The sequence below is a fragment of the Salvelinus alpinus genome, chromosome 4 (assembly GCF_045679555.1).
Source record: "Salvelinus alpinus chromosome 4, SLU_Salpinus.1, whole genome shotgun sequence".
NCBI classification, from domain to species: domain Eukaryota; kingdom Metazoa; phylum Chordata; class Actinopteri; order Salmoniformes; family Salmonidae; genus Salvelinus; species Salvelinus alpinus.
This window is the reverse complement of record NC_092089.1, coordinates 32687366-32713977: the sequence shown is the minus strand read 5'-3', so window position 1 is coordinate 32713977 and position 26612 is coordinate 32687366. Positions and strand designations below refer to the sequence as shown.

The 26612-nt window shown below is 44.4% G+C and overlaps 2 protein-coding genes across 10 annotated transcripts; both read left to right on the top strand.

The window, feature by feature from the left end:
* The first annotated feature begins 82 nt into the window (after nt 1–82).
* ccdc106a (coiled-coil domain containing 106a) lies at nt 83–10676 on the top strand. 6 transcript variants are annotated; one of them, XM_071396623.1, is made up of 9 exons: nt 83–236; nt 800–879; nt 1003–1101; nt 1291–1521; nt 2368–2424; nt 2585–2827; nt 4966–5136; nt 8292–8595; nt 9437–10676. In XM_071396623.1, exons 2-9 carry the CDS (start codon nt 810–812, stop codon nt 9492–9494), a joined length of 1233 nt encoding a protein of 410 aa, XP_071252724.1. In that variant the 5' UTR covers nt 83–236; nt 800–809; the 3' UTR covers nt 9495–10676. The 6 variants fall into 6 exon arrangements, with proteins under 6 accessions (XP_071252724.1, XP_071252730.1, XP_071252729.1 ...); XM_071396628.1 differs by having other exon boundaries at nt 86–170; XM_071396627.1 differs by having other exon boundaries at nt 104–282.
* A 306-nt stretch (nt 10677–10982) lies between these two features.
* On the top strand, nt 10983–21260 carry u2af2a (U2 small nuclear RNA auxiliary factor 2a). 4 transcript variants are annotated; one of them, XM_071396619.1, is made up of 13 exons: nt 10983–11562; nt 11959–12021; nt 12222–12363; nt 13026–13064; nt 13589–13698; nt 13887–14038; nt 14489–14605; nt 17476–17614; nt 17824–17903; nt 18253–18393; nt 18892–18978; nt 19266–19517; nt 19623–21260. In XM_071396619.1, exons 1-13 carry the CDS (start codon nt 11514–11516, stop codon nt 19755–19757), a joined length of 1506 nt encoding a protein of 501 aa, XP_071252720.1. In that variant the 5' UTR covers nt 10983–11513; the 3' UTR covers nt 19758–21260. The 4 variants fall into 4 exon arrangements, with proteins under 4 accessions (XP_071252720.1, XP_071252722.1, XP_071252721.1 ...); XM_071396621.1 differs by lacking the exon at nt 11959–12021; XM_071396620.1 differs by lacking the exon at nt 13026–13064.
* The last annotated feature ends 5352 nt before the right edge of the window (nt 21261–26612 follow it).

Genomic DNA, 26612 nt, shown 5'->3' with positions numbered 1-26612 from the left:
CTGTTGCATTGTGTTATGTGACAAAACTGCACATTTTGTACAGCAGCGCCTTTTCGTTACAAACTACATTTCGGTAAATTATAGACTCTCCCTTAGGTAACCGGAAATGACGGCAAAGGACGTAAACAAGACTTGTAAAATTAACGCTATATTGTTATTGTTCTAGCTAGGTACGAAAGTGGACAGAATGAACGGGATTTACATATGAAATACATTGTTATAACGACTGAATAACGGTTCATATATCATTGATTTGTGGAGAACACCACCAGAAAATAGTTTGTGCGTAAAAGAAGCTGCTAGCTTGCTATTAGTAAAATAGCTAGCTGCTGATTATCTAACTAGCCTGTGTAAGATTAGCAGAGTCCTTATGGCAATTTGATATGTAGCTAGCTAACGTGTGCATTTTTTATTATAACGCTACATCTTGCAAACTAGCATATGTCAGCAACGAACATCGTGTATAATGTGCTAATATAACTTGCTAGTACGCTCGCAAGTGTAACGTTAGACAAAGGGGAATAAAGCGATCTGTGCGAAATAAGTAGGTAACTTATTCTGCATCTCTGCTGAGAATTGCCATACTGTAACTACTAGTAATTACATTTCTAGTGGCATAATTGCATCCACAAATGCTTAGTAGGCAAGCTGAAGGCAACACTTCGAAGTTATTACAAAACCGACTGCATACTGTTACATTTGCAACGAAACATCGTCAATGGGAGTTGTTATCCATCATTGGATGTTGCGTGCCAAATGTAATACATTAATAAACCTGTATTATTTCTGTACAATGAAGGGTGCACGAGATGCAGGAGGGAAATATTAATGACGCTTTGCCTACCTCCAAGAACCACACAGGCACCCACCCCATGCAGAGTAAGATTGTGAAACCTTCTCAAATCTGCATCATTGATATAGCTGTGTATTTACCTCTTCATGACAAAGTGATAACAGTTATTTATCCATAATAATGCCTACTGTATATGTCTCCCTCTGTAGCTCCGAAGAACGAGGATGCCTATGAAATCTCCATTCCCTTTGAGGAGAACAACTTTGAGCAGCAAGGCTTCTTCAACCAGAATGAACAGAGTTTTGACGGTTCATATCAAAGCTTTCATTTCCTACTAGATCAGAACCCATACCATAGATGAATGTAGTTGAATGACCATCTGGAAGGACAGTCCAGTGAGTCCACTCACCTGGTTTCTCCGGTGCGAATCGGTTAGTGATTAAGATTAATCCTAATATTCATTCCCTGACCCTTAACTTCCTGTGTGTGTTTCTCAGAGTCGCACCCTCCCTCGGGCGCCCCCCCACCAGGCAGCTCGTACCTTCTGATCACCAACCTGCGGACGCAGCTGCAGATCTCCCTGGAGAAGAACTCGTGGCTGCACAAACGCATCGAGGACCTGGAGGAGGAGAGGGACTTCCTGCGTTGCCAGCTGGACCGCTTCATCTTCTCTACCAAGACCCAGGGCCATCAGAACCAGGGCCCCAGTGAGAGCCAGTACAGCAATGGTGAGAGAGGGGCATGGAGAGGGTTTGGGAAGGAGGATGGACACTGGGGGGACACAACCATGATGGAGAAAGATGTTTTGTGATTAGAGAAGTTCTACCATGCTAACCACACCACCCACGTTGCGTGCACGAGCGTTGCTAAATATATGTACACATGTTATTCAATAATTTCATCCCAACTGCTTGTGCACCTCAACCAGCGTCTGCGTAGCCAGGCGCTAAAATAGAACTTGGTTCTAGAACTTGGTTCTATTTTAGACGCTTGATGTGCTGCAAGACCCGCCTCTCCCATCTTCTCATTGGTTTTTAGGAGCATAGACCCATGTGTGTGATTGAAAGATGGAGGTCCACACTCCAATCTATTTGGTATTGGTAATGTACCTTAAATATGGTTGCCAACCACCATATAAAACTCCACAGAAGAAGAAGAATGAACAAGGAGAAAAACTAACTAGGTTTCCCCTTTTTATCTGTTGATTAATTGTCGGAGTAGAGAACACACGATTTTGTATTACACAACATGGGTAAAAATTCTAAAAAGATCCATAAAAAAAGGACTATATGCATTTCAGGTAAAATAACAACCCAATGTTTATTTTCCAGGACAAATTAGTTAGTTAAATGTCCATGAAAGTTTTGTGTGTGTTTCGACCTGTCCCCAAATTAATATAGTTGGTCCACAGTTGGTTTTGGTATTTTCACCTGCGTGTCGTGAACAAGTCTGGTGGGGATAGACAAAATCAGCATGCAGACGCACGCGTGGAGCCGGTTTGGTCAGCATGTAAAAGAACATACTTTTTACAGGCATAGATATATTCTCGGGAACCGTTGTTTTTCCTCCTGCAGGCTATGACTCTAGACGTTTTGAATGGAAGCCGAGGAGAGAGGGGGAGCGGCCAGCTGGTAAGGACTGCTTTATGACTTCACTAGTCCCTTGTTCATGATACATGTATCTAGATACAGAGCATATTCGATATATTCTCATCACCTCTCACCACTACTGGCCTCAGTTCACTGATCACCCTCATTGATCTTCTCCTTTTCCGTCCGTTAACCCTTTCAGAGCAGAAGTCCGAGCCACAGCGTTTCACATCTCGTCAGATATTCCAGCGAAGACCCTCCCCCACTGCCATGGCCCCACCCAAAAACCACACTTCCAGCACGATAGCCAATCAGATGGCCGCGATGAGCTCCATGTTCAGCTCCGGGGCCTCCCAGACCCTCTTGCAGGGGCACAGCAGTGGCAGTAGCAGCGCTAACAGAGCCACCATGAGTGACATGAATGCACACGGGAGCATAGGGCCAGGTAATGGGATCCAGACTAGAGGTTGACATGGGAACAGGACTCTTGCACGTGCCAAGGGATTCCGGCAGGAATGGGAGAGGCCTCACGAGTAGTGCAGTGGTCTAAGGCCCTGCATCGCAGTGCTAGCTGTGCCACTAGAGATTCTGGGATCGAGTCCAGGCTCTGTCGTAGCCGGCCGCGACCGGGAGACCCATGGTTCGGCGCACAATTGGCCCAGCGTCGTCCGGGTTAGCGGAGGGTTTGGCCGGCAGGGATGTCCTTGTCCCATCGCGCACTAGTGACTCCTGTGGCGGGCCGGGCGCAGTACACGCTGACACAGGTGTACGGTGTTTCCTCCGACACATTGGTGCGGCTTGCTTCTGGGTTAACTGGGCATTGTGCCAAGAATCAGTGCGGCTTCGTTGGGTTGTGTTTCGGTGAATGCACAGCTCTCTGCCTTCGCCTCTCCCGAGTCCGTACGGGAGTTGCAGCGATGAGACAAGACTGTAACTACCAATTGCATACCACGAAATTGGGGAGAAAAAGGAGTAAAAAAAAATAAAAAGGAATTAGTGGGAAGTTCTAGGGTCGAGTTCAGGACAGGACTGGATAGGACTGGACAGGATCGACAGTCCACAGGAACGGTCGCAGTACAGGAATAGTTATACAAATATTTTTTGGGGGGAGGGTTAGGCTCACTCTCACTCCTTGCTCCAGTTTTAGCCGGTCCCTACTTTACCTCAGATGCCAACGTACATCAGTGAATGATGAAGCCTTCAAGAGAGGAATTGCAATGTCTTGTTGCAGCCAAGGACCCATCACTAACATTAGAGCCATTAAAAGGAATGAGCGATGTTTCAGCTAAATGTGATGGAGTACACAGAACCAACCGGAGAACGGGACAAGCGGCATAGCTGCTCCACCAACAATATTACCGGCCAATTGTTTGCATATTTAACTAAACCCGTGCCATCTGAAGTAAAGAGTAGGATGGCCATAGGGTGGCAGATACAGCCTCCGGCCATTTAATCTGGTTGAGGGCCAAAATCGGTTAATGGGGTTGTGTGTGAACTGTTGGCAACTGTCTCGTGAGCGCTGAGCAGCAGCCAAACAAACCAGTTGCTATGGCTACCATATATACAGTCATTGATGATGGCTACTCACAGCAGAGTGGGGGACAGAGATGATGGCTACTCACAGCAGAGTGGGGGACAGAGATGATGGCTACTCACAGCAGAGTGGGGGACAGAGATGATGGCTACTCACAGCAGAGTGGGGGACAGAGATGATGGCTACTCACAGCAGAGTGGGGGACAGAGATGAGCAGCTAATGGAGGAAGTTATTTCTCATTTCTGTGTGTAAAAATTGGGGATTTTTATCTGGATGGGTCAGGACCAGTGATGTACAGTACTTAAGTAAAAATACTTTAAAGTACTACTTAAGTATTTTTGGGGGGTATCTCTACTTACCTGTACTATTTATATTTTTGACAACTTTTACTTTACTTACATTCCTAAAGAACATAATGTACTTTTTACTCCATTCATTTTCCCCGACACTCAAAAGTACTCGTTACATTTTGAATGCTTAGCAGGACAGGAAATGGTCCAATTCACACACTTATCAAGAAAACATCCCTGCTCATCCCTACTGCCTCTGATATTGTGGACTCACTAAACACAAATGCTTCGTTTGTAAATTTTGTCTGAGTGTTAGAGTGTGCCCCTGGCTGTCCGTAAAATAAATTAAAAAACAAGACAATTGTGCCTGCTGGTTTGCTTAATATAAGGAATTTGAAATTATTCATACTTTTACTTTTGATACTTATGTATATTTGAGCAATTCCATTTACTTTTGATACTTAAGTATATTTAAAACCAAATACTTTTAGACTTTTACCCAAGTAGGATTTTACTGGGTGACTTTCACTTTTACTTGTCATTTTCTAATAAGGTATCTTTAATTTACACAAGTATGACAATTGGGGACTTTTCCCACCACTAATCAGGACAGTACAGAGGAAGAAATGGACAGTACCAGATGGGACAGGAATAAATGTTCACTTCTGTGACAATCCCTAGTCCAAACTATGAGCACCTCTAGTCTAGCACCTCTAGTCTAAAGTTGTTTTTTATCACGGTCTTGTTTGTCTATTTAGATTCCCTGTCCCTCCTGGGGGAGGCCGAGGAGTTCCTGGAGCAGGATGGCTACATGAACGAGGAGGAAATGATTTCAGGAGAGGACGTGATGTCAGAGGGCATGAGCAGCGGTGGGCACCCAGGGATGAAGAGGAGGCGGGTCTTCCGAATCACCAGGGAGAGGCAGAGAGGTGAGGGACAATGGCAGCCATGTTACTCATTTCATGTTCCACCAAAAATTCTGAGATTTCCATCCCCAACTACAACATTTTCCGTCAAGATAGAACTGCCAGGGGGAGGAGTTGCAATCTACTGCAGAGTTCTGTCATACTTTCCAGGTCTATGCTCAAACAGTACGAGCTTCTAATTAAACAAATTTATCTCTCCAGAAATAAGTATCTTACTGTTATAGACCCCACTCAGCTCCCAGCTGTGCCCTGGACACCATATGTGAATTGATTGCCCCATCTATCTTCAAAGTTCGTTCTGTTAGGTGACCTGAACTGGGATATGCTTAACACCCCGGCCGTCCTACAATCTAAGCTAGATGCCTTCCATCTCACACAAGGGACCCACCAGGTCCCTGAATCCGTAAACATGGGCACCCTCATAGATATTATCCTGACCAACTTGCCCTCCAAATACACCTCTGCTGTTTTCAATCAGGATCTCAGCGGTCACTGCCTCATTGCCTGCATCAGTTATGGGTCCGCGGTCAAACGACCAGCCCTCATCACTGTCAAACGCTCGCAGAACACTTCTGCGAACAGGCCTTTCTAATCGACCTGGCCCGGGAATCCTGGAAGAACATTGACCTCCTCCCGTCAGTAGAGGATGCCTGGTTGTTCTTTAAAAGTAATTTCCTCACCATCTTAAATAAGCATGCCCCTTTCAAAAAATGTAGAACTAAGAACAGATATAGCCCTTGGTTCACTCCAGACCTGACTGCCCTCGACCAGCACAAAAACATCCTGTGGCGTACTGCACTAGCATGGATAGTCCCCGCGATATGCAACTTTTCAGGGAAGTCAGGAACCAATACACACAGTCAGTTAGGAAAGCCAAGGCTAGCCTTTTCAAACAGACTCCAAAAAGTTCTGGGACACTGTAAAGTCAATGGTGAATAAGAGCACCTCCTCCCAGCTGCCCACTGCACTGAGGCTAGGAAACACTGTCACCACCGATAAATCGACAATAATCGAGAATTTCAATAAGCATTTCTCTACGGCTGGCCATGCTTTCCTCCTGGCTACCCCAACCCCGGCCAACAGCTCCGCACCCACCGCAGCTACTTGCCCAAGCCTCCCAGCTTCTCCTTCATCCAAATCCAGATAGCAGATGTTCTGAAAGAGCTGCAAAACCTGGACCCGTACATATCAGCTGGGCTAGACAAGCTGGACCCACTCTTTGTAAAATTATCTGCCGCCATTGTTGCAACCCCTATTACTAGTCTGTTCAACCTCTCTTTCGTATCGTCCGAGATTGCTAAAGATTGGAAAGCTGCCGCGGTCATCTCCCTCTTCATAGGGCGTGACACTCTTGACCCAAACTGTTACAGACCTATATCCATTCTGCCCTGCCTTTCCAAAGTCTTCAAAAGCCAAGTTAACAAACAGATCACTGACCATTTCGAATCCCACCGTACCTTCTCCGCTGTGCAATCCGGTTTCCGAGCTGGTCACGGGTGCACCTCAGCCACGCTCAAGGTACTAAACGATATCATAACCGCCATCGATAAAAGACAGTACTGTGCAGCCATCTTCATCGACCTGGCCAAGGCTTTCGACTCTGTCAATCACCATATTCTTATCGGCAGACTCAACAGCCTTGGTTTCTCAAATGACTGCCTCACCTGGTTCACCAACTACTTCTCTGATAGAGTTCAGTGTGTCAAATTGGAGGGCCTGTTGTCCGGGCCTCTGTCAGTCTCTATGGAGGTACCACAGGGTTCAATTCTCGGGCCGACACTTTTCTCAGTATATATCAATATTGTCGCTCTTGCTGCGGGTGATTCCTTGATCCACCTCTACGCAGACGACACCATTCTGTATACATCTGGCCCTTCTTTGGACACTGTGTTAACAAGCATCCAGACGAGCTTCAATGCCATACAACACTCCTTCCGTGGCCTCCAACTGCTCTTAAACGCTAGTAAAACTAAATGCATGCTCTTCAACCAATCGCTGCCCGCACCCACCCGCCCGACTAGCATCACTACTCTGGACGGTTCTGACTTAGAATATGTGGACAACTACAAATACCTAGGTGTCTGGCTAGACTGTAAACTCTCCTTCCAGACTCATATTAAGCATCTCCAATCCAAAATTAAATCTAGAATCGGCTTCCTATTTCGCATCAAAGCCTCCTTCACTCATGCTGCCTAACATACCCTCGTAAAACTGACTATCCTACCGATCCTCGACTTTGGGGATGTCATTTACAAAATAGCCTCCAACACTCTACTCAGCAAACTGGATGTAGTCTATCACAGTGCCATCCGTTTTGTAACCAAAGCCCCATATACCACCCACCACTGCGACCTGTGTGCTCTCGTTGGCTGGCCCTCGCTACATATTCGTCGCCAGACCCACTGGCTCCAGGTCATCTTTAAGTATTTTCTAGGTAAAGCGCCCCCTTATCTCAGCTCACTGGTCACCATAACAACACCCACCCGTAGTACGCGCTCCAGCAGGTATATCTCACTGGTCATCCCCAAAGCCAACAACTCCTTTGGCCGCTTTTCCTTCTAGTTCTCTGCTGCCAATGACTGGAACGATTTGCAAAAATCGCTGAAGTTGGAGACTTATATCTCCCTCACTAACTTTAAGCATCAGCTGTCTGAGCAGCTCACCGATCGCTGCAGCTGTACACAGCCCATCTGTAAATAGCCCATCCAACTCCCTACCTCATCCCCATATTGTTTTTATTTACTTTATTTTGCTCTTTTGCACACTAGTATTTCAACTTGCACATCATCATCTGCACATCTATCACTCCAGTGTTAATTTGCTAAATTGTAATTACTTCGCTACTATGGCCTATTTATTGCCTTACCTCCTTACTCCATTTGCACACACTGTATATAGATTTTTCTATTGTTATTGACTGTACTTTTGTTTATCCCATGTGTAACTCTGTGTTGTTGTTTTTTTGTCGCACTGCTTTGCTTTATCTTGGCCAGGTCGCAGTTGTAAATGAGAACTTGTTCTCAACTGGCCTACCAGGTTAAATAAAGGTGAAATAAAAAAACAATAAATAAAAAAAATGCTTTGGAAATGCTTCTTTCTTTCCTTCCTTGAAGTAGGCCTAATCAATCCCCACCTCCCTCCATCTCCTACCCCTCTAGTCAAAGACGCTGCAGGGGTTCTGTTTCGCTACAAGAAGATCCTGCTGACCTACCAGCGGCTGAAGAACATGTCTAAGGCCTTCCAGATCCACGGCGTAGACCGCAACACAGTGGCCTCCACCACGCCCATCGCTGAGATGCTGCTGGTGGCCCCGGAGAAGGTGGCTGAGGTGGGCGAGTTTGACCCGTCCAAGGAGAAGCTGCTGGATTACGCACGGCGCTGCTACGTCGCCCTGGACGAGGAGACGCTCAGCAGGGTGCAGGCCCTGAAGAAGAACAACCTGCTACTACCCATCTCCTACAGGTTCAGACACTGATGGGGGAGGGACGCTGGGGCCTAGGGGATGAGGGGAATCTGTGGTCTAAGGGGATGGGGGGGTGCTCTGGGGGAAGGAGGGCTTCATTTTGTCATGGAGAAGAGCAGGGTGGGAATTTTGGAGAAGGTCGTCACTCAACCATCTCCCTAAGATTCAGACATTTATGGAAAGTTAAGATTTGTGTATGGGAGCGCTGGATATGTAGGGGAGGTTGTTGCCCATCCCGTACAGAGTTTGTTTTCTATTCTTAACTATTTGTTCAGAATCCTTTTGAAGCTGAGGTAATGAACTATAGCATTCCTTATTTCTGACCAGAGTACTATTGAACCTTGTAGTACTGTATTTCAGTGCAATTTTGACACGTAGGGCCCCATTTTGCCAATGCCAAAAAGTGGTGCTATTGTCTGAAGAGGCCGTGCTTCTCCCAATTACTTACAGTAGCAGCATGAAGGTACAGTGATCAAATCATAGATTTGTAGCATTCCAAACTGGCTCTTTATTTTCATGAGGATTATTATTTTATTGATTATTTTTTTGAGGTAATACGGTCTTTTTTGACGATCATCTATTTTGAGCTGTCAGCATTTCACCTTTTAGTGTCTTCATGTAAAAGTGGTGTCATTTTCTGCACACTCACAAAAGCAATGCCAATACTATAAATACATCTTTATTTACAGATAAATGTTTGTTGTTTGGATAACATTCCCTCGTCTTTTTCCTAGCACTTCAAAAACAAGTGTATTATTTGTGCACTTAAATGATGACCTTATTTAGATATTTAAAAAAGCCCACACCTAGTGATTTTGGATCTGTCTCTCATTTCTCCAGGTTGAAAGGAGGAGAGGATTCTCTTAAAGAGAAGGAAACTCACGCGACCACAAACTGAACAAAGCAAAGAGTAGTTGCACACTATTGCTCAGATTCAATCCTTTAGTAGAATCATTCCAGTGTTCTGTCAGAAAGCTTCCACGTTCTGAAACAAAGGAAGTTAGCTAGCTGACTGACCACTGGTGTTGTGTCTGCAACCGTGAACAACAGAATAAGCATATACTCTTTGCTTTGGAAGGAGGATGGGGACAGTTTTGGGGACAGTTCTACTGTGAGGCTAAGCTGTTGTACCTCAAATACATCACTTTTTTTGTTGCACCAGAATATATTCTGTCACTGTAAAGTGCCACTGTAGCATACAGTTGTGAGATGTGTAATTTGACTGAAATGTGGTGTAGTGTAACATCACGTACCCTTTGTACTGTGCTACGAAGATTCGTTTTTACTATAATAGTAGTATGATTTACTGTGCTATTTCACCATCAGTTGAGATTTGTGCTTTCTTTTATCAGTTCTCTACTGCAATACTTTGTTTGCTTGAGAATAATTTATTGCAATTAGATTGCATACTATTACGCTTCTCTTTCTTTGTGTTCCAATAAGCTCAGTGATTTCCACAAAAGGGACAAAATACAAATGTTGATTTTTATTTGAACATGTCTGTAAATCAAAATCAATCACCAGTTCCCCATTACAATTGCATGTGAAAGTAACTCTTGTTGGTCAGTTGTTTAGACAGAGCTGTTGTTGAACTTAATAATGATGTTAAAAAAACAATAGCAGTAGTATTGGCGATGGTGTAATATAGTGGTATATTGTGTGTTTATTATACTGGTACAAGGAATTGCTGAGACCCCAGGTTGTCTGAGCGTGTGAAAGGGTACCTCTCACTTTAAACTTCATGTCTTACTTATTCACAACACAAACTCACCCACTGACAGGTATCAGTGTGTACAACTGCTGAAATCATGTTATGTTACAACACCTTTTATACGGGTCAGAGATGTCATTTTGACTTTAATAAGGAACCAATAATTTACTGAACGGTGCAGTACAACCTGTATCATTTAAGATACCGGTCTCTGTTTGTGCAGCATTTCAAAAATGTTTAATATTGTATTTCTCTTCAAGAATCACGAGGAGTAGCCTATATTCAAAAACTGAAAATGTTTGGTTGATTATACAAATTGTATGGACTGTAAAACAGAAATGCCATTAAAGCATTTGATTTCTTAAAAAATCATGATTTGACGTGTGTTTCTCTATGAGTGTGTAGATAGGGAGATGCTAGGAAAAACAAATGCTGCTCCCCTGGGTCAAACTCTTTTCTGTTGTAATCACAGATCTGAGAGGTTGTTTCTGAAATCAATACAGGGATATCTAGCTTTCATGTATGCAATGCATACTATAATGTCCAATGTTAGAAAATCCCATGCATTTTGTAAGAACTTCTTGTTTGGTGCTAGGGCAAAGAGAACATACTGTATGTACATGTTTTGTTGGTTGAATTACAAGCCCAAAGGGGGCGCTAAAAGTAAAATGTGTAGATCAACTTCCGGTGTCACGGGGTGCCTGGGAGACGAAACGCAAAAAGCGGGCATACCGAACGTATCCCGTATTTTCTCCTTGTATACATTTAATTGAAAAACATATATTGGGACGACGCCAAACACCGTTGTAACATCAACAGGACGAACGGCATAACATTGGATGTGAAATTGTACCAGCATATCCTTATTCACTCGACTTGCTAGTTAGCATTAGCTCGCTACCACGACTGCTTCAAGAACAGGCCCCAGCCTGGACTTTGCTTTATCCAACTAGCTAGCACAAGATAACAGGTTTTCTTTATCAATGTTATTTTCAGTTATTAGTGTAAACTAGAACCACATCTTTAACTCACCTGGAGTTGTTTACTTTGATATTTCTAAACCGTTGCATTAGTGGTGTGTAGTTAGCTAGCATTTTACTAAGTGTGTTGTGCACTTTTTTCGCAAACTAGCGACCGCTCAGCATTCCCGTCCATTTTACAGTTACAACTAAATAACTAGCTAGGGCTAGCAAATAAGAAACGGCAATGTCGGATTTCGACGAATTCGAGAGACAACTGTCTGAAAACAAACAAGGTAAGCTAGCTAGTTAATCACTTATATTTTATAACCAGGTTATAAACTAGCCAGTTAGCAATCGCATATCATCACAACACAAGAGCGCGGGCTGGCTAACTAGCTAGTAGTAACGTTAGCTGCTAGAGCCCACACTGTCGCAGCTGTCGTCCCAGGCACATTCGTGTGGCTATAACTAGCTAATCCATTGTTTAAAAGTAACGATATTTTTGTCACTAATCGGCCCTGTTTTGAGCCAGCTGACGTTTTCCAGCTCTGAATGTGTTGAATCCATGAAAAGTTAACATCTCTTGGCCATACAGTAGCTATATCCTATGAAAGTAAACACGTAACGGTGTCAATCCTCTTGCCCCCTGTACCATCTTCTCTCCTCCCCATCTCTATGGTCCTCTGTAGCTCAGTTGGTAGAGCATGGCGCTTGCAACGCCAGGATAGGTCGCTCGATTCCCGGGAACACCCGTACGTAAAATGTATGCACGCATGACTGTAAGTCGCTTTGGATAAAAGCGTCTGTTTTAATGGCATAGCTATATTATTTTAACTCAACCGTTTTCTCTCCTCCCCCTCTGTTTTCTTTCCTCCCTTTCTGTTTTCTTTCCTCCCATCCCCCCTCTTCCTATTGTTTCACCGTTCATTCCCTTTGATTTCCCTTCCTCCAGCGGAGAAGGACAAGGAGAACCGCCACCACCGTCGCTCCCCCTCTCGCAGCCGCAGCAGAGAGAGGAAGAGGAGGAGCAGAGACAAGGACAGACGCAGCAGGGATCGCCGTGGAGACAGCAAGGAGCGCAGACCGAGACGCAGGTAACTACAGCATTGTCTTACTGCACGCTCTCAGGTGTGTAAGAGACCTAGTTACGTGCAGGTACTACGTACTGGTTAGAGTAGGGCTAACTGCACACCTGATGAGTGAACAGTATCAGAACTCTTGGAAAATAAGCAACCCAGGCAACACTGACTGTACCTCGTAAAAAGTTTAAATCTGAAATAGAAAGTTCTCAAGCATATTGATACACAGCATTATTCCTCTTGAGGTAGCCTACCTATTGTCCTGACAGTGAAATACAACTTTGTGGAGGAAGACCCACATCTAACAGTGTTCACACACACGTTGAACATTCTACACCTGGTCCCTGAAGTTGTTTTAGGATGCATTTGTTTTAGTGGAAAGAGACATAACGTACACTTACTAGACCTCAGTGTTCTGTAGAAGTGTAGGTGCCTGATTCCAAATCGGTCCCTATCCCTAGGCCCTACCAGTAGATCTGAAAGGAGTGGATGTGGTGAGCGCTCCAGCAGAAGACCATATTGCTTATACCTATCCAATCCTTTAGGATCTATGTTCATACAAACAGTGGCTTGGGGCTAATTTCGAATTGCACTCTAGTTCCACTTCCTGCAGTGGAACTACCTGTGACCAGGGTTGGAGTGAAATGAAATGTGAACTCCTTCCAATGTCATTTCAGCTCACCATCCCAACAACAACCCCAAGAGATTGCTGTAAGGTAATACAGCAAACTAACACAGAGCTTGTTTCTGCATTATTACAATATCACTCCAGTCACTCTAGCAAGTGATCTTTCCTCTGATTGTGTACTATCCACTCATGTTTACAACAGCGTATTATATCCTGTGTATACCATTGTGTGGGAAGGTTTTGGTAAGGGGTTTCTATGGAGAGAGAGAAATGAAACTGTAGGGTCAACTCTGTAATAATGGGTTACATTTGTAGGGCTCTGTGACATCATCCACTGTAAATGTCATTTAAAAGTAGTATGTCATTTGAAATCACTTATATTTGTAAAAGGTACAATAATTTAAAACATGGATTCAGAAGTGTAAACCTGGTGTTTGTCATAGATGGGTTAAAGAGAAGCTGTAGGTTTCTCTAAATGTCTGTATAAGGCTTGACTCAGAGGACATCACAAGTAATGACTTCTATTTGTCTTTTTGCTTCATCTGTTTCTCCCTGCACTCCTTTGTTGGTCTTTCTGTTCTCACTCCTCCTGTCCTATTTTCTCTCCATCAGTCGTTCCCCGCACCGTGAAACGAAGAAGAAGAACAAAGTGAAGAAGTACTGGGACGTCCCTCCTCCTGGCTTTGAACACATCAGTGTGATGCAGTACAAAGCCATGCAGGGTAAGAGAGGAGGCCTCACTTCATCATCCTCTTCCTCTCTCCCTTGTTCTCTCTCCTCTATTTTCATCTACTCTATTCAACTCTTTGACCCTCGTTTGGCCTCATATTTAACTGAGGTTTTACTAATACTATCTTGTTCTGGAAGCTGTATGAATGTTGTGTTTTTAAATGTGTGACTTCTCCTCAAGCTGCGGGTCAGATCCCAGCCACGGCCCTGCTGCCCACCATGACCCCAGACGGCCTGGCCGTGACCCCCACTCCTGTCCCTGTGGTGGGAAGCCAGATGACCAGACAGGCCCGTCGGCTCTACGTGGGGAACATCCCCTTCGGCATCACAGAGGTCAGTTAGCTTCTGGATGGATGTATGGACAGAGATCAGAGAGAGGTAGTAGGTAAAAGTTGATACAGCTTAACAGGGTTCTACAGTGCTGCCATTTTACTTGTGTATGTGCCTGAATATGTAGCTGTGCGACCTGGAATTTTTATTTAGGAGGACCAGTGTGCCTAGAAAAATTAAGGATTCTAGCTTTTATTTCCCCATATGTTTCATTGTGCTTTTGAATTTCTTTGTTTGCGCCTACATTTTTCATGTGATCCTTGTAATAAAAAAAAGTTGACCGTAGTGCCTTGACAGTTTAAAGATAGGGTAGGATGATTCTGTCAGGTTAAGGCTAGGGGCCGGGCCATCTGATTCTGTCAGGTTAAGGCTATCAGAGAGGGCATAATAAATACTGTTGTTGTTGGAGTTATTCTTTTCCAGAGTATTGCCTCAATGTCTCTCCCTGTGTAGGAGTCCATGATGGATTTCTTCAACGCTCAGATGCGTCTGGGCGGTCTCACTCAGGCTCCAGGGAACCCCGTCCTCGCTGTTCAGATCAATCAGGACAAGAACTTTGCCTTCCTCGAGGTGGGTCTCAACACCCACTTGACAATACTCAATACTGGAGAAGAAATGTGACCTTCCTCAATAGTCAAACGGACCTCTTTTCAAATCAAATCAAACTTTATTTGTCACATGCAGCGAATACAACAAGTGTGGACCGTGAAATGCTTACTTACAAGCCCTTAACCAACAGTGCAGTTCAAGAAGAAGATGTTTACCAAGTAGGCTAAAATAAAAGTTATAATATAAAGTAACACAATAAGAATAACTAGGCTATATACAGGGGGCACCGGGTACAGAGTCAGTGTGCAGGGGTACAGGTTAGTTGAGGTAATCTGTACATGTAGGTGGGGGCGAAGTGACTGTGCATAGGTAACAAACACAGCGAGTAGCAGCAGTGTACAAGGGGGGGTCAATGTAAATAGTCTGGTGGTGATTTTTATTAATTGTTCAGCAGTCTTATGGCTTGGTGGTAGAAGCTGTTGAGGAGCCTTTTGGTCCTAGACTTGGCACTCCGGTACCGCTTGCCGTGCGGTAGCAGAGAAAACAGTCTATAACTTGGGTGACTGGAGTCTCTGACAATTGTATGGGCTTTCCTCTGACACCGCCTATTATATAGGTCCTGGGTGGCAGGAACCTTGGTCCCAGCGATGTACTGGGCCGTTTGCACTACTCTCTGTAGCGCCTTACGGTCAGATGCCGAGTAGTTGCCATACCAGGCTGTGATGCAACCAGTCAGGATTAGAGGTCGACCGATTAATCGGAATGGCCGATTTAATTAGGGCCGATTTCAAGTTTTCATAACAATCGGAAATCGGTAATTTTGGACACCAATTTAGCCTATTTTTAAAAAACATTTTTACACCTTTATTTAACTAGGCAAGTCAGTTAAGAACACATTCTTGTTTTCAATGATGGCCTAGAGATCCTGTTGAGCTTGACTCTAGTCTGGCACTGTGAAGAGACATGAGAGGTGTAGAATAAATGGGAGGCCTCGACCGCCGGTGAAATACCACTACGAACGGTGGGTTAACTGCCTTGTTCGGGGGCAGAACGACAGATTTTTACCTTGTCAGCTCAGGGATTCAATCTTGCAACCTTACAGTTAACTAGTCCAACGCTCTAACCACCTGCCTCACGAGGAGCCCGCCTGTTACGCGAATGCAGTAAGAAGCCAAGGTAAGTTGCTAGCTAGCATTAAACTTATCTTATAAAAAACAATCAATCAATCATAATCACTAGTTAACTACACATGGTTGATGATATTACTAGTTTATCTAGCGTGTCCTGCGTTGCATATAATCGATGCGGTGCGCATTCGTGAAAAAGGACTGTCGTTGCTCCAACGTGTACCTAACCATAAACATCAATGCCTTTCTTAAAATCAATACACAGAAGTATATATTTTTAAACCTGCATATTTAGCTAAAAGAAATCCAGGTTAGCAGGCAATATTAACCAGGTGAAATTGTGTCACTTCTCTTGCACGCAGAGTCAGGGTATATGCAACTGTTTGGGCCGCCTGGCTCATTGCGAACTAATTTGCCAGAATTTTACGTAATTATTACATAACATTGATGGTTGTGCAATGTAACAGGAATATTTAGACTTATGGATGCCACCCGTTAGATAAAATACGGAACGGTTCCGTATTTCACTGAAAGAATAAATGTCTTGTTTTCGAGATGATAGTTTCCGGATTCGACCATATTAATGACCTAAGGCTCGTATTTCTGTGTGTTATTATGTTATAATTAAGTCTATGATTTGATAGAGCAGTCTGACTGAGCGATGGTAGGCACCAGCAGGCTCGTAAGCATTCATTCAAACAGCACTTTTGTGCGTTATGCCAGCAGCTCTTCGCAATGCTTCAAGCATTGCGCTGTTTATGACTTCAAGCCTATCAACTTTTGAGATTAGGCTGGTGTAACCGATGTGAAATGGCTAGCTAGTTAGCGGGGTGCGCGCTAATAGCGTTTCAAACTTTACTCGCTCTGAGTCTTGGAGTAGTTGTTCCCCTTGCTCTGCATGGGTAACGCTGCTTCGAGGGTGGCTGTTGTCGATGTGTTCCTGGTTCGAGCCCAGGTAGCGGCGAGGAGAGGGATGGAAGCTATACTGTTACACTGGCAATACTAAAGTGCCTATAAGAACATCCAATAGTCAAAGGTATATGAAATACAAATCGTATAGAGAGAAATAGTCCTATAATTCCTATAATAACTACAACCTAAAACTTCTTACCAGGGAATATTAAAGACTCATGTTAAAAGGAACCACCAGCTTTCATTTGTTCTGAGCAAGGAACTTAAACGTTAGCTTACTTACATGGCACATATTGCGCTTTTACTTTCTTCTCCAACATTTTGTTTTTGCATTATTTAAGCCAAATTGAACATGTTTCATTATTTATTTGAGGCTAAATTGATTTTTATTGATATATTAAGTTAAAATAAGTGTTCATTCAGTATGGTTGTAATTGTCATTATTACAAATAAATAAATAAAAATCGGCCGATTGATCGGTATTGGCTTTTTTGGTCCTCCAATAATCGTTATCGGCATTGAAAAATCATAACCGGTCAGGATGCTCTTCATGGTGCAGCTGTAAAACCTTTAGAGAATCTGGGCGGCCATGCCAAATCTTTTCAGTCTCCTGAGGGGGGAAAAGGTGTTGTCGTGCCCTCTTCACGACTGTCTTGGTATGTTTGGACCATGATAGTTCGTTGGTGATGTGGACTCCAAGGAACTTGAAACTCTCGACCCGCTCCACTACAGCCCTGTGGATGTTAATGCGGGTGTGTTCGGCCCTTTTATCTGAGCTTTATGAAATCATCTGACAGGTGAAAGTTAACCCTCTACCTTTCTCAAACCTGGTCTGTGTTTGTTGTCCCAAAGTTCCGCTCAGTGGATGAGACAACCCAGGCCATGGCGTTCGACGGCATCATCTTCCAGGGACAGAGTCTGAAGATCCGCCGTCCCCATGACTACCAGCCTCTGCCCGGCATGAGCGAGAACCCCAGCGTCTACGTGCCTGGTCTGTCCGCCTGTCTGTCTCTGTCTGTTGGTTAACTGTCCAAATGTCTCTGGCTGCTTCACTCTCTATTTAGTCCATCTTTAAACCCTTCTTAGTCTGGCCTACTTGAACTATTTACCCGTCTCTATAGGATCAGACTGGATGTAGGCTGTTTATATCAACGTTTGGTTGACTTTAAATAACTTGTCTCTCCTTCTCTGTCTGTGTAGGCGTGGTGTCCACAGTGGTGCCTGACTCGGCCCACAAGCTGTTCATCGGGGGCCTGCCCAACTACCTGAATGATGACCAGGTCAGTGAACTAACCTTAACCAGCTTAGTCTTCTAACCAGGTCACCTGGAGCCACCTATGGGCCATACTGGGGTGTGCTGGCTGGCTGCTCACCTCCTGTGACGTCCCAGTCTGGCCCAGTGAAAACCTCCTGTTTCCTCACATGCCTAGTCAATGCTGGACGCGGTTAGCAGTGTACTGGAGTAACACTGTTGACGGAAGCCAGATAGCTTGAAAGAGCTCCAATAGTCTGAGATGTTAAGTGTTCAACAATGTCTCCTCGTCTGACTGTTCTCCCCTTTCCCCTATCCCTCCCATCTTTTCCCCTCTGATCTCTATGGTAATCTCACCCCTTCCCTCTGTTCTCCAGGTGAAAGAGCTCCTGACATCGTTTGGGCCTCTCAAGGCCTTTAACTTGGTCAAGGATAGTGCCACAGGTTTGTCTAAGGGTTATGCGTTCTGTGAGTATGTAGACGTCAACCTGAACGACCAGATCACCATGGAGAATCAGGTAGCTAACCAACCCCTGCATTTTTACTTCTTCACACACCATGTCATGGTTTTGGATTTGATCCAGTTTTTTTTCTCTCACATTTTTGCAGTATCTCTTCACATTTTTAATTACTTGCATATCAATAAAAATGTAAGTGAATGTTAAAGGGGAACTATATTGCTCTTGAGATATTATTAATAAAATGTTTGTGTTTCATATATAATACTTTAGCCCCCACAGCAAGAGACATAACTCTTGACAAAATGATTTCATATGGTTACACTCCCAATATTTCAGGGTAATCTGTTATGATTGAACTGAATTGCAGTAAAAATTTAATAAAACCTTTTTAAATGACCATATGTAGAAAGGTAAAAATCCTAAATTCAGCTTTTGATTGGGTTCTTGAAAGGGGGAATTTCAATATATAGTGTAGAAGTGCATAGACCCTGGGGGGTTGTCCCTGCTGATAATTGACAGCTGTATTAACCACTTGGAGATGCCCTGTCCCCACAGGCCATAGCAGGACTCAACGGCATGCAGCTGGGAGATAAAAAGCTCCTGGTGCAGAGAGCCAGCGTGGGATCCAAAAATGCCACTCTGGTAAGACTGAGAGATGACGCTGGTCAGGCAGGGAATAGTGTGCTACAGTGGAGAGGGAAGTAGAAGGTAGAGGGGAAACGCTTGGTCCAGGGAGCCTTCAGGACATCTGAGAAAGATACACTTGTGCAGAGGGGGCAGAGGATCTTAGGTAGAGCAGAGAGACGAGGGGGAGCATATGTTGTGCCCTTGGGGCGGCCTGTGCTGTGTCTGTTCTACTTTTCCAATCCCTCATGGCATGTTCTGTATCCACCGACACTCCTTATCCAACCCCCCTCTCTCCCCTCCAGACAAGTATAAACCAGACCCCGGTGACGCTGCAGGTGCCGGGCCTGATGAACAGCTCAATGACCCAGATGGCCGGCCTGCCCACTGAGGTGCTGTGTCTGATGAATATGGTGGCTGTGGAGGAGCTGGTGGATGAAGAGGAATACGAGGAGATCGTGGAGGATGTGAGGGACGAGTGCAGCAAGTACGGCCAGGTCAAGAGCATCGAGATCCCCAGACCTGTGGATGGGCTGGAGGTCCCTGGCACTGGCAAGGTGAGAAAGAGAGGCTTCTGTCTTCAGCTTTATGACTATGCCTTTTTGAATGATCTCCATTGAACCTCCTTACATTTCCTCTCTCTATCCCTCTCTGTCCTATAGATCTTTGTGGAGTTCATGTCAGTGTTTGACTCCCAGAAGGCCATGCAGGGTCTGACGGGCAGGAAGTTTGCCAACCGGGTGGTGGTGACCAAATACTGCGACCCTGATGCCTACCACCGCCGAGACTTCTGGTAGAGGATGACGACAGACGAGGATAGTGAGGGGGGTGGATTGCCATATTTCAAATCGACCCCTAACCCCACACCACCTAGGCACTTGTTTTGACCTGAAAAGGTCCCATAATGTTTCAGCTAGTCCATCAGAAGGCCAGGTGGAGTTCAGAGAAGTACCCAGGGGTAGGGGCTGGGGATCCATTTGGTATTGGGCAAAAGAGAAGGGAGAGATGAAGGGTTTGTATTCTGATGAAAACCAAGAGGGTCATGGGAGGGAGGGGTGGGGGGGTTCAAATATTTTTGTGAATTGTGTGTAGTAACAGGTCAGGGGTAAATGATTTTTATACTTTGAGAAAGGGATGGGTCATTCTGGGGAGGGGGAGGTCTTGCCACACCTTATGGTTTGTATTTAAATGGAGGGAGCCTGTTTTAAGTACTTTAGGAAGGTGTGGAGAGGGGGAAGTAGACTGGGCTACTCTATAAGAGTGGTGGATAGATGGATGGACAGAGGAGTATTCATCTTTTCATATGGGGAGAGGGAGGTGGTGACATTTTTTTATTTGACCCACCAATGTAGATAACATGATCAGATTCTTGATGAGAAAAGGGGGAAGGAAAGCTATTGACAGGATCAGATGGAAAGCTATTGACAGGAATGGCCTTGTTTTGTGATTTTCCTTTCTTCTCAGATTTGGACCTTTACATTTCCTTGTTTCTTTTCTTCCATGTACATCAGACTAAGCCCCTCTCCCTGTGTGTGTAGCGAGAGGGGGAGAAGCTGTAACCATACATAACCAACTCCAATGTCATATTGGACTAATTTATCTGAATGTCAGCTTTTGTGGTTCCAATACTGTATATTTACACTGTCACACCTTGCATTGTCACCAGGGCCGGAGTTTGAGTACCATACATTTGTATTACTGCCTGTGTTTCTTTGAAGGTTTTGTTTCTTTTTTGGATTGAAAACTTTCATCTAGTGTGAATTTATCCATTGCCATTTTTAGCAGGCAAAATAATTCTATCCCTACACCCTTACCCATAAGAGAGACTGGGAGAGGGGAAAGGCAGGCTTTTGAAGTTTTGAATTGTTATTTTTGAATTGTGAGTGGTAAATATTGGATTGGTGTTGAGTAGGGCTCGATCTGGTTCTGATTAAAAGCCTTAATGTTATTTTTCATGTCTCATTCGAGAGTAAAATATGTGGAGTACTCATTCATGTCTGTGCTTAGCAAGTTTGTCAATACATGGAGTCATTTCATGGCTTTGGTCTTTTCAGGTAACAATGATTTGAGATTGTAGTCAGTATTCAAGTTGTATTGCTTTGTCTGGAATGAGTTTCTTTTGTTTTGCTTCCTGTTTCAAACCTACCTATAGAATATTGGACCGCTCATACAGAAATCTCTCTTTGGCCCAGGTAGTGTTTGTGTAACTTCTCACCTCAGCAGACAAAATAAAGTTATAAAGACTAATACCAATGTTTCCTGTTCTACTGCCCACAAATAAAATGCACGATTTACTTTGACCAAGTTATCAGGCTTTTAGTAACCATAAAAGTCAGGTAGTATTGTGTGATTGTATACCTCTTCTGTTAAGTAATGGGTTTGTTGTCACAAAGGGTGAGATGGTTTTTTGAACTGAAGGGGAGTGCAGTCTTTTGGACAGGTTCTCAAGTGTTCTATTGGAATGTTCAACAACATGTTAATAGGCATCAAAGGTTGTCCCCTCAACTGTATATATGGTCTCACTTCCTCATCTCCCTCAACCTTTGTCATTACGACTTCAAGGACCACTGGTTACACTATGGGGTTGAGCGAGTTCCCATGATGCTTTGTGTTCAGACCTAGAGTTGGGCAGTACCAATGACATGTGACTTCCTCCCTTTCTAAAATGTGCTTTTTAAATGTTACCATGTCATTTTAATTTAATATTTTTGGGGGCAAAATGTGAATTAATGGAATAAAAAATGGCTAAAACCACATGTAGTTTATAACAGAATTGTGGATCTTTTATTTAACTAGGCGAGTCAGTTAAGAACAAATTCTTATTTACAATGACGGCCAAACCCTAACGACACTGGGCCAATTGTGCGGCGCCATATGGGACTCCCAATCACAGCTGGTTGTGATACAGCCTGTAATTGAACCAGGGTTTGTAGTGATGCCTCTAGCACTGAAATGTAGTGCCTTTAGACCGCTGTGCCACTCGGGAGGCCACTTAGTTTCTCGTTTTCAGAAGTTGCTCTAACAGGATTTCTGTTGCTCTCTGGATATTACACTGAAAAGCAGGAGTTGACTAACAGTGCAAATAGACTTGGCTTGTATGTTTACATTTGACTCATTTAGCAAATGCTCTTAGCCAAGACTTCCAGTAGTGAGTGCATACATGTTCATACTGGTCCCCCATGGGAATCAAACCCACAACCCTGGCATTGTAAGCGCCATGCTCTACCAACTAAGTCACACGGGACTGATTTTGACTGTTTCTCCATTGAAATGTCAAGATGACAGGTTCAGAACCACAGTACACATAAACCTGAGCTGACTGGTCAGTAGAGGCTTGCCTAAGTGGCATGAAAACAGGTTGACACTGCAGCCGTCAGTACTCCCTCTATACTCACCTGGGGCTTATTCAGGAGGGCACAGCTACAGAAGTGTATAGTGCAGCACAGACATGACACTGTCGTGGGAATAATGAACCATGTCGCTATACATCCCATCTCTGTCTGTGCCGTTGCACTCCACTGAGGAAGGCCAGCAATATGGTGCAATCCCTCTAGACCAGGCAGGTAGATGTTGCCAGAAAGCACAGAATCTAAGATCAGTTTGCCCACCCTCATCCCAAGAGGGAAAACAAGACCGTCCTTAGATCAGTGTAAAGGAACAACTTCATCCTACTCCAATGGGAATCAGTACAGAGACTCAGGGAAGATCTCAATTGCATACTCATCGTGTCCTCTCTCCTTGTCTCCTCCTCAAAACCCATTGGATGAGAAAGCCAGAGGACCTGCCCCTCTGACCTTCTCCTCCAATGGGTTTTGAGAAGGAGACAAGGAGAGAGGATGCGAGGAGTATGCAATTGAGATCTTTCCCCTGCAGCCCACCATAGGAGCCCAGCCCAGGTAGGTCTGATGCTGCAGTGGTATATCCATGTACTGCTGCCCTCTAGTGGGGAGTCTACACCACTGACGCTGGTCATTGTCATTCTACACCACGCCTCCCCACTGATCTTCATTCAGAAAGATGGAACGCTGCAGTAGCAGAGGGAGAGAGCAACTCTAAACACTACATCAAGGGATGGAGGCTGTGTGCCTGTGTGTGCCTGTGTGTGCCTGTGTGTGTGAAAGCAGAGCACAATTCGTAAATGCATAGGTTTAAGGTTCTGATTTCTCTTGTCATGACATCACAGAGCAGTAGATCAAACAAACATTTAGTGTTTTTACTCTTCTATGCAGTCCTTAGTTCCACTATAGAATATCTTATAGATGACACCATGTAGTGTGTGTGCGTTTCGTTGTGTGTCCGCGCCCGCGTGGTGTACGTGCTTGCTTGAGTGTGTGTGTGTGTGTGTGTGTGTGTGTGTGTGTGTGTGTGTGTGTGTGTGTGTGTGTGTGTGTGTGTGTGTGTGTGTGTGTGTGTGTGTGTGTGTGTGTGTGTGTGTGTGTGTGTGTGTGTGTGTGTGTGTGTGTGTGTGTGTGTGTGTGTGTGTGTGTGTGTGTGTGTGTGTGTGTGTGTGTGTGTGTGTGTGTGTGAGAGCATACATTACTCCGGTGGTGTACACATCACGGACAAACTGAATTGGTCCACCCACACAGACAGCGTTGTGAAGAAGGCGCAGCAGCGCCTCTTCAACCTCAGGAGGCTGAAGAAATTCGGCTTGTCACCAAAAGCACTCACAAACTTCTACAGATGCACAATCGAGAGCATCCTGTCGGGCTGTATCACCGCCTGGTACGGCAACTGCTCCGCACACAACCGTAAGGCTCTCCAGAGGGTAGTGAGGTCTGCAGAACGCATCACCGGGGGCAAACTACCTGCCCTCCAGGACACCTACACCACCCGATGTCACAGGAAGGCCATAAAGATCATCAAGGACAACAACCACCCAAGCCACTGCCTGTTCACCCCGCTATCATCCAGAAGGCGAGGTCAGTACAGGTGCATCAAAGCAGGGACCGAGAGACTGAAAAACAGCTTCTATCTCAAGGCCATCAGACTGTTAAACAGCCACCACTAACATTTAGCGGCCGCTGCCAACATACTGACTCAACTCCAGCCACTTTAAAAATGGGAATTGATGGAAATTATGTAAAAATGTACCACTAGCCACTTTAAACAATGCCACTTAATATAATGTTTACATACCCTACATTACCCATCTCATATGTATATGTATATACCGTACTCTATACCATCTACTGCATCTTGCCTATGCCGTTCTGTACCATCACTCATTCATATATCTTTATGTACATATTCTTTATCCCTTTACACTTGTGTGTATAAGGTAGTAGTTGTGGAATTGTTAGGTTAGATTACTTGTTGTTATTACTGCATTGTCGGAACTAGAAGCACAAGCATTTCGCTACACTCGCATTAACATCTGCTAACCATGTGTATGTGACTAATAAAATTTGATTTGATTTGATTTGATTTGATTTGGTGACAGAAGGACTTTGAGTGATGTGTATATGAGAGTCTGAGGATGTTCACATCAGCACACCGTGTATTATAAAAGACCTGAGTTTACCACTGTCTTCCTATCAGACCATATGAGGGAGGAGAGGTGAAGCCATACAGCCAGGACAGATCACAGTGCCAGAGTCCACTCTACAGCAACTAGAAAAAAGTTACGATATAAAGCACACAAGTATAATTATATTTTGACAGGAAAGCTAATTAGCATAGGCAAGATGAAATAATGTAGGCCACCTTTTATGATTGATACCACATTAATTCAATGCATTTCTATGTCAAATCTGACAGCCCCCCTTCCCCCATGCCGTGCGTGTTTCTGGACCCTTGTCCACCCACCCCGGGTGCTAGGAAAATGAATCCAGTTGAATGGATGTTTGGCTATTCATCAAGCCGATATGCCCACCATATTGTCCACTTTCTGAAAATAATCATCATCTACAGAACAAGCGTGTTGCTATGCTGCAATCCCAGGAAGTGGTGAGGAACTGAGATGAGTGGTGACTGGGGGGAGGGGTATTCCTGTCAGCCCCGTACCTCATTCGCCGAGTTCCCCGTGACACACACTCTCTCTCTCACACACACACACACACACACACACACACACACACACACACACACACACACACACACACACACACACACACACACACACACACACACACACACACACACACACACACACACACACACACACACACACACACACACACACACACACACACACACACACACACACACACACTTGTCATGTGTAACCCAAACTGTGAGCAGTACAGCAGAGCAGGAGCTGGATCATGTGGAGAGCTTCCATGAGACCAGGCTGGACCTCTCTCTACACTCTGCTTCCTTAAAGGGAGGTTCTGTACTATAGACCACTGACTGGGCTTCTGATTGTGCTTTAGAATAGTGATTACAGTTCTAATTTTCTTCAGAACGTTGAATGGGGTTCCACTCTGCTTTAGAACAACGACTATGGTTCTGCTGCTCTACAGGAAAGCAAAGTGTATGAAATGTAGTTGTACCTTGACTGCTCTTGTCGTCTCTTTCTCCAACACACTCTCTTTTTCTTTCCACCTCTTCTTTGCCTCTGTAGTGCTCTCTTTCCAGTGTGTTTCTGTCTGTCATTCTCAGTTGCAGTTTGTCTCTCTCTCTTTCTTTCCTTCTGTCTTTCTCCCCTAATCCCTCTCTGTCTGCTCTGACTCTCTCTCTCTCTGCTCTGACTCTCTCTCTCTCTCTCGTCTCTCTGTCTTTCTCTCTCTCTTCATCTCCTCTCTTTCTCTCTCTCTCTGATTAACAGTGTGTTATGGATTGCTGTGAAGTGCTGCCCTGGCCTCCACTCATATAAACAGTACAGAGGCCCCTCCTTTGCCACCACCTAATGTCATTAACAGCTGGCTTTCTTAAATAGACACACACACACACACACACACACACACACACACACACACACACACACACACACACACAAAATGTTTTTACCCACACAAATGTCGCCTGTCGTCATGGCGGAAGACAAAACCATAAAGATTTCAAACAAATGTAGTGTTGAGTTTGAACATGGACCCGGATACGCAGAAACACACATTCTGAGGGGCAGAGGCCAGTAGACACAGTTAATCAACTACAGAACCAACCTACCCAGCACTCCCTCTCCTCTTACTCTCTCTTTCCATATCCTTTACTTACCCCACCCCCTTAACACACACTGACTATCTCTCTCTCTTCTGCCTCTCTCTCTCTTTAGCCCCATTTATACCTGGTTTTAACAACATGCATACTCTGTCCTGATCTTGTCCACATTCTGATTGTGCCCACATTTTTAGACAGGTGTAGACGATTAAAATACGCATTTGCGATCTGATTGTGATCAGATCTTTCTGACCACCCCCGGAGGTAGTCAAGCATGCATTGTGTCTGGATGTCTTGTGTGTACAGTAGACAGATCCGTACAGAGAAACAATTGAAATCATCATTTTCCCACCTTCTAAAATCATTGACAGGTGACACAATTATGACATCAATATGTGTGTCTTAAAATAAATAAATAAATATTATTTTAAAAGAATAACACTCAGTTAATTTGCGTACAGGGAGGGACCAGGAAATCTGGAAATGTGGGCACAATCAGAATGTAAACAATCAGGACAAAGGACCTATGATAGCACCAGGTATAAACGTGT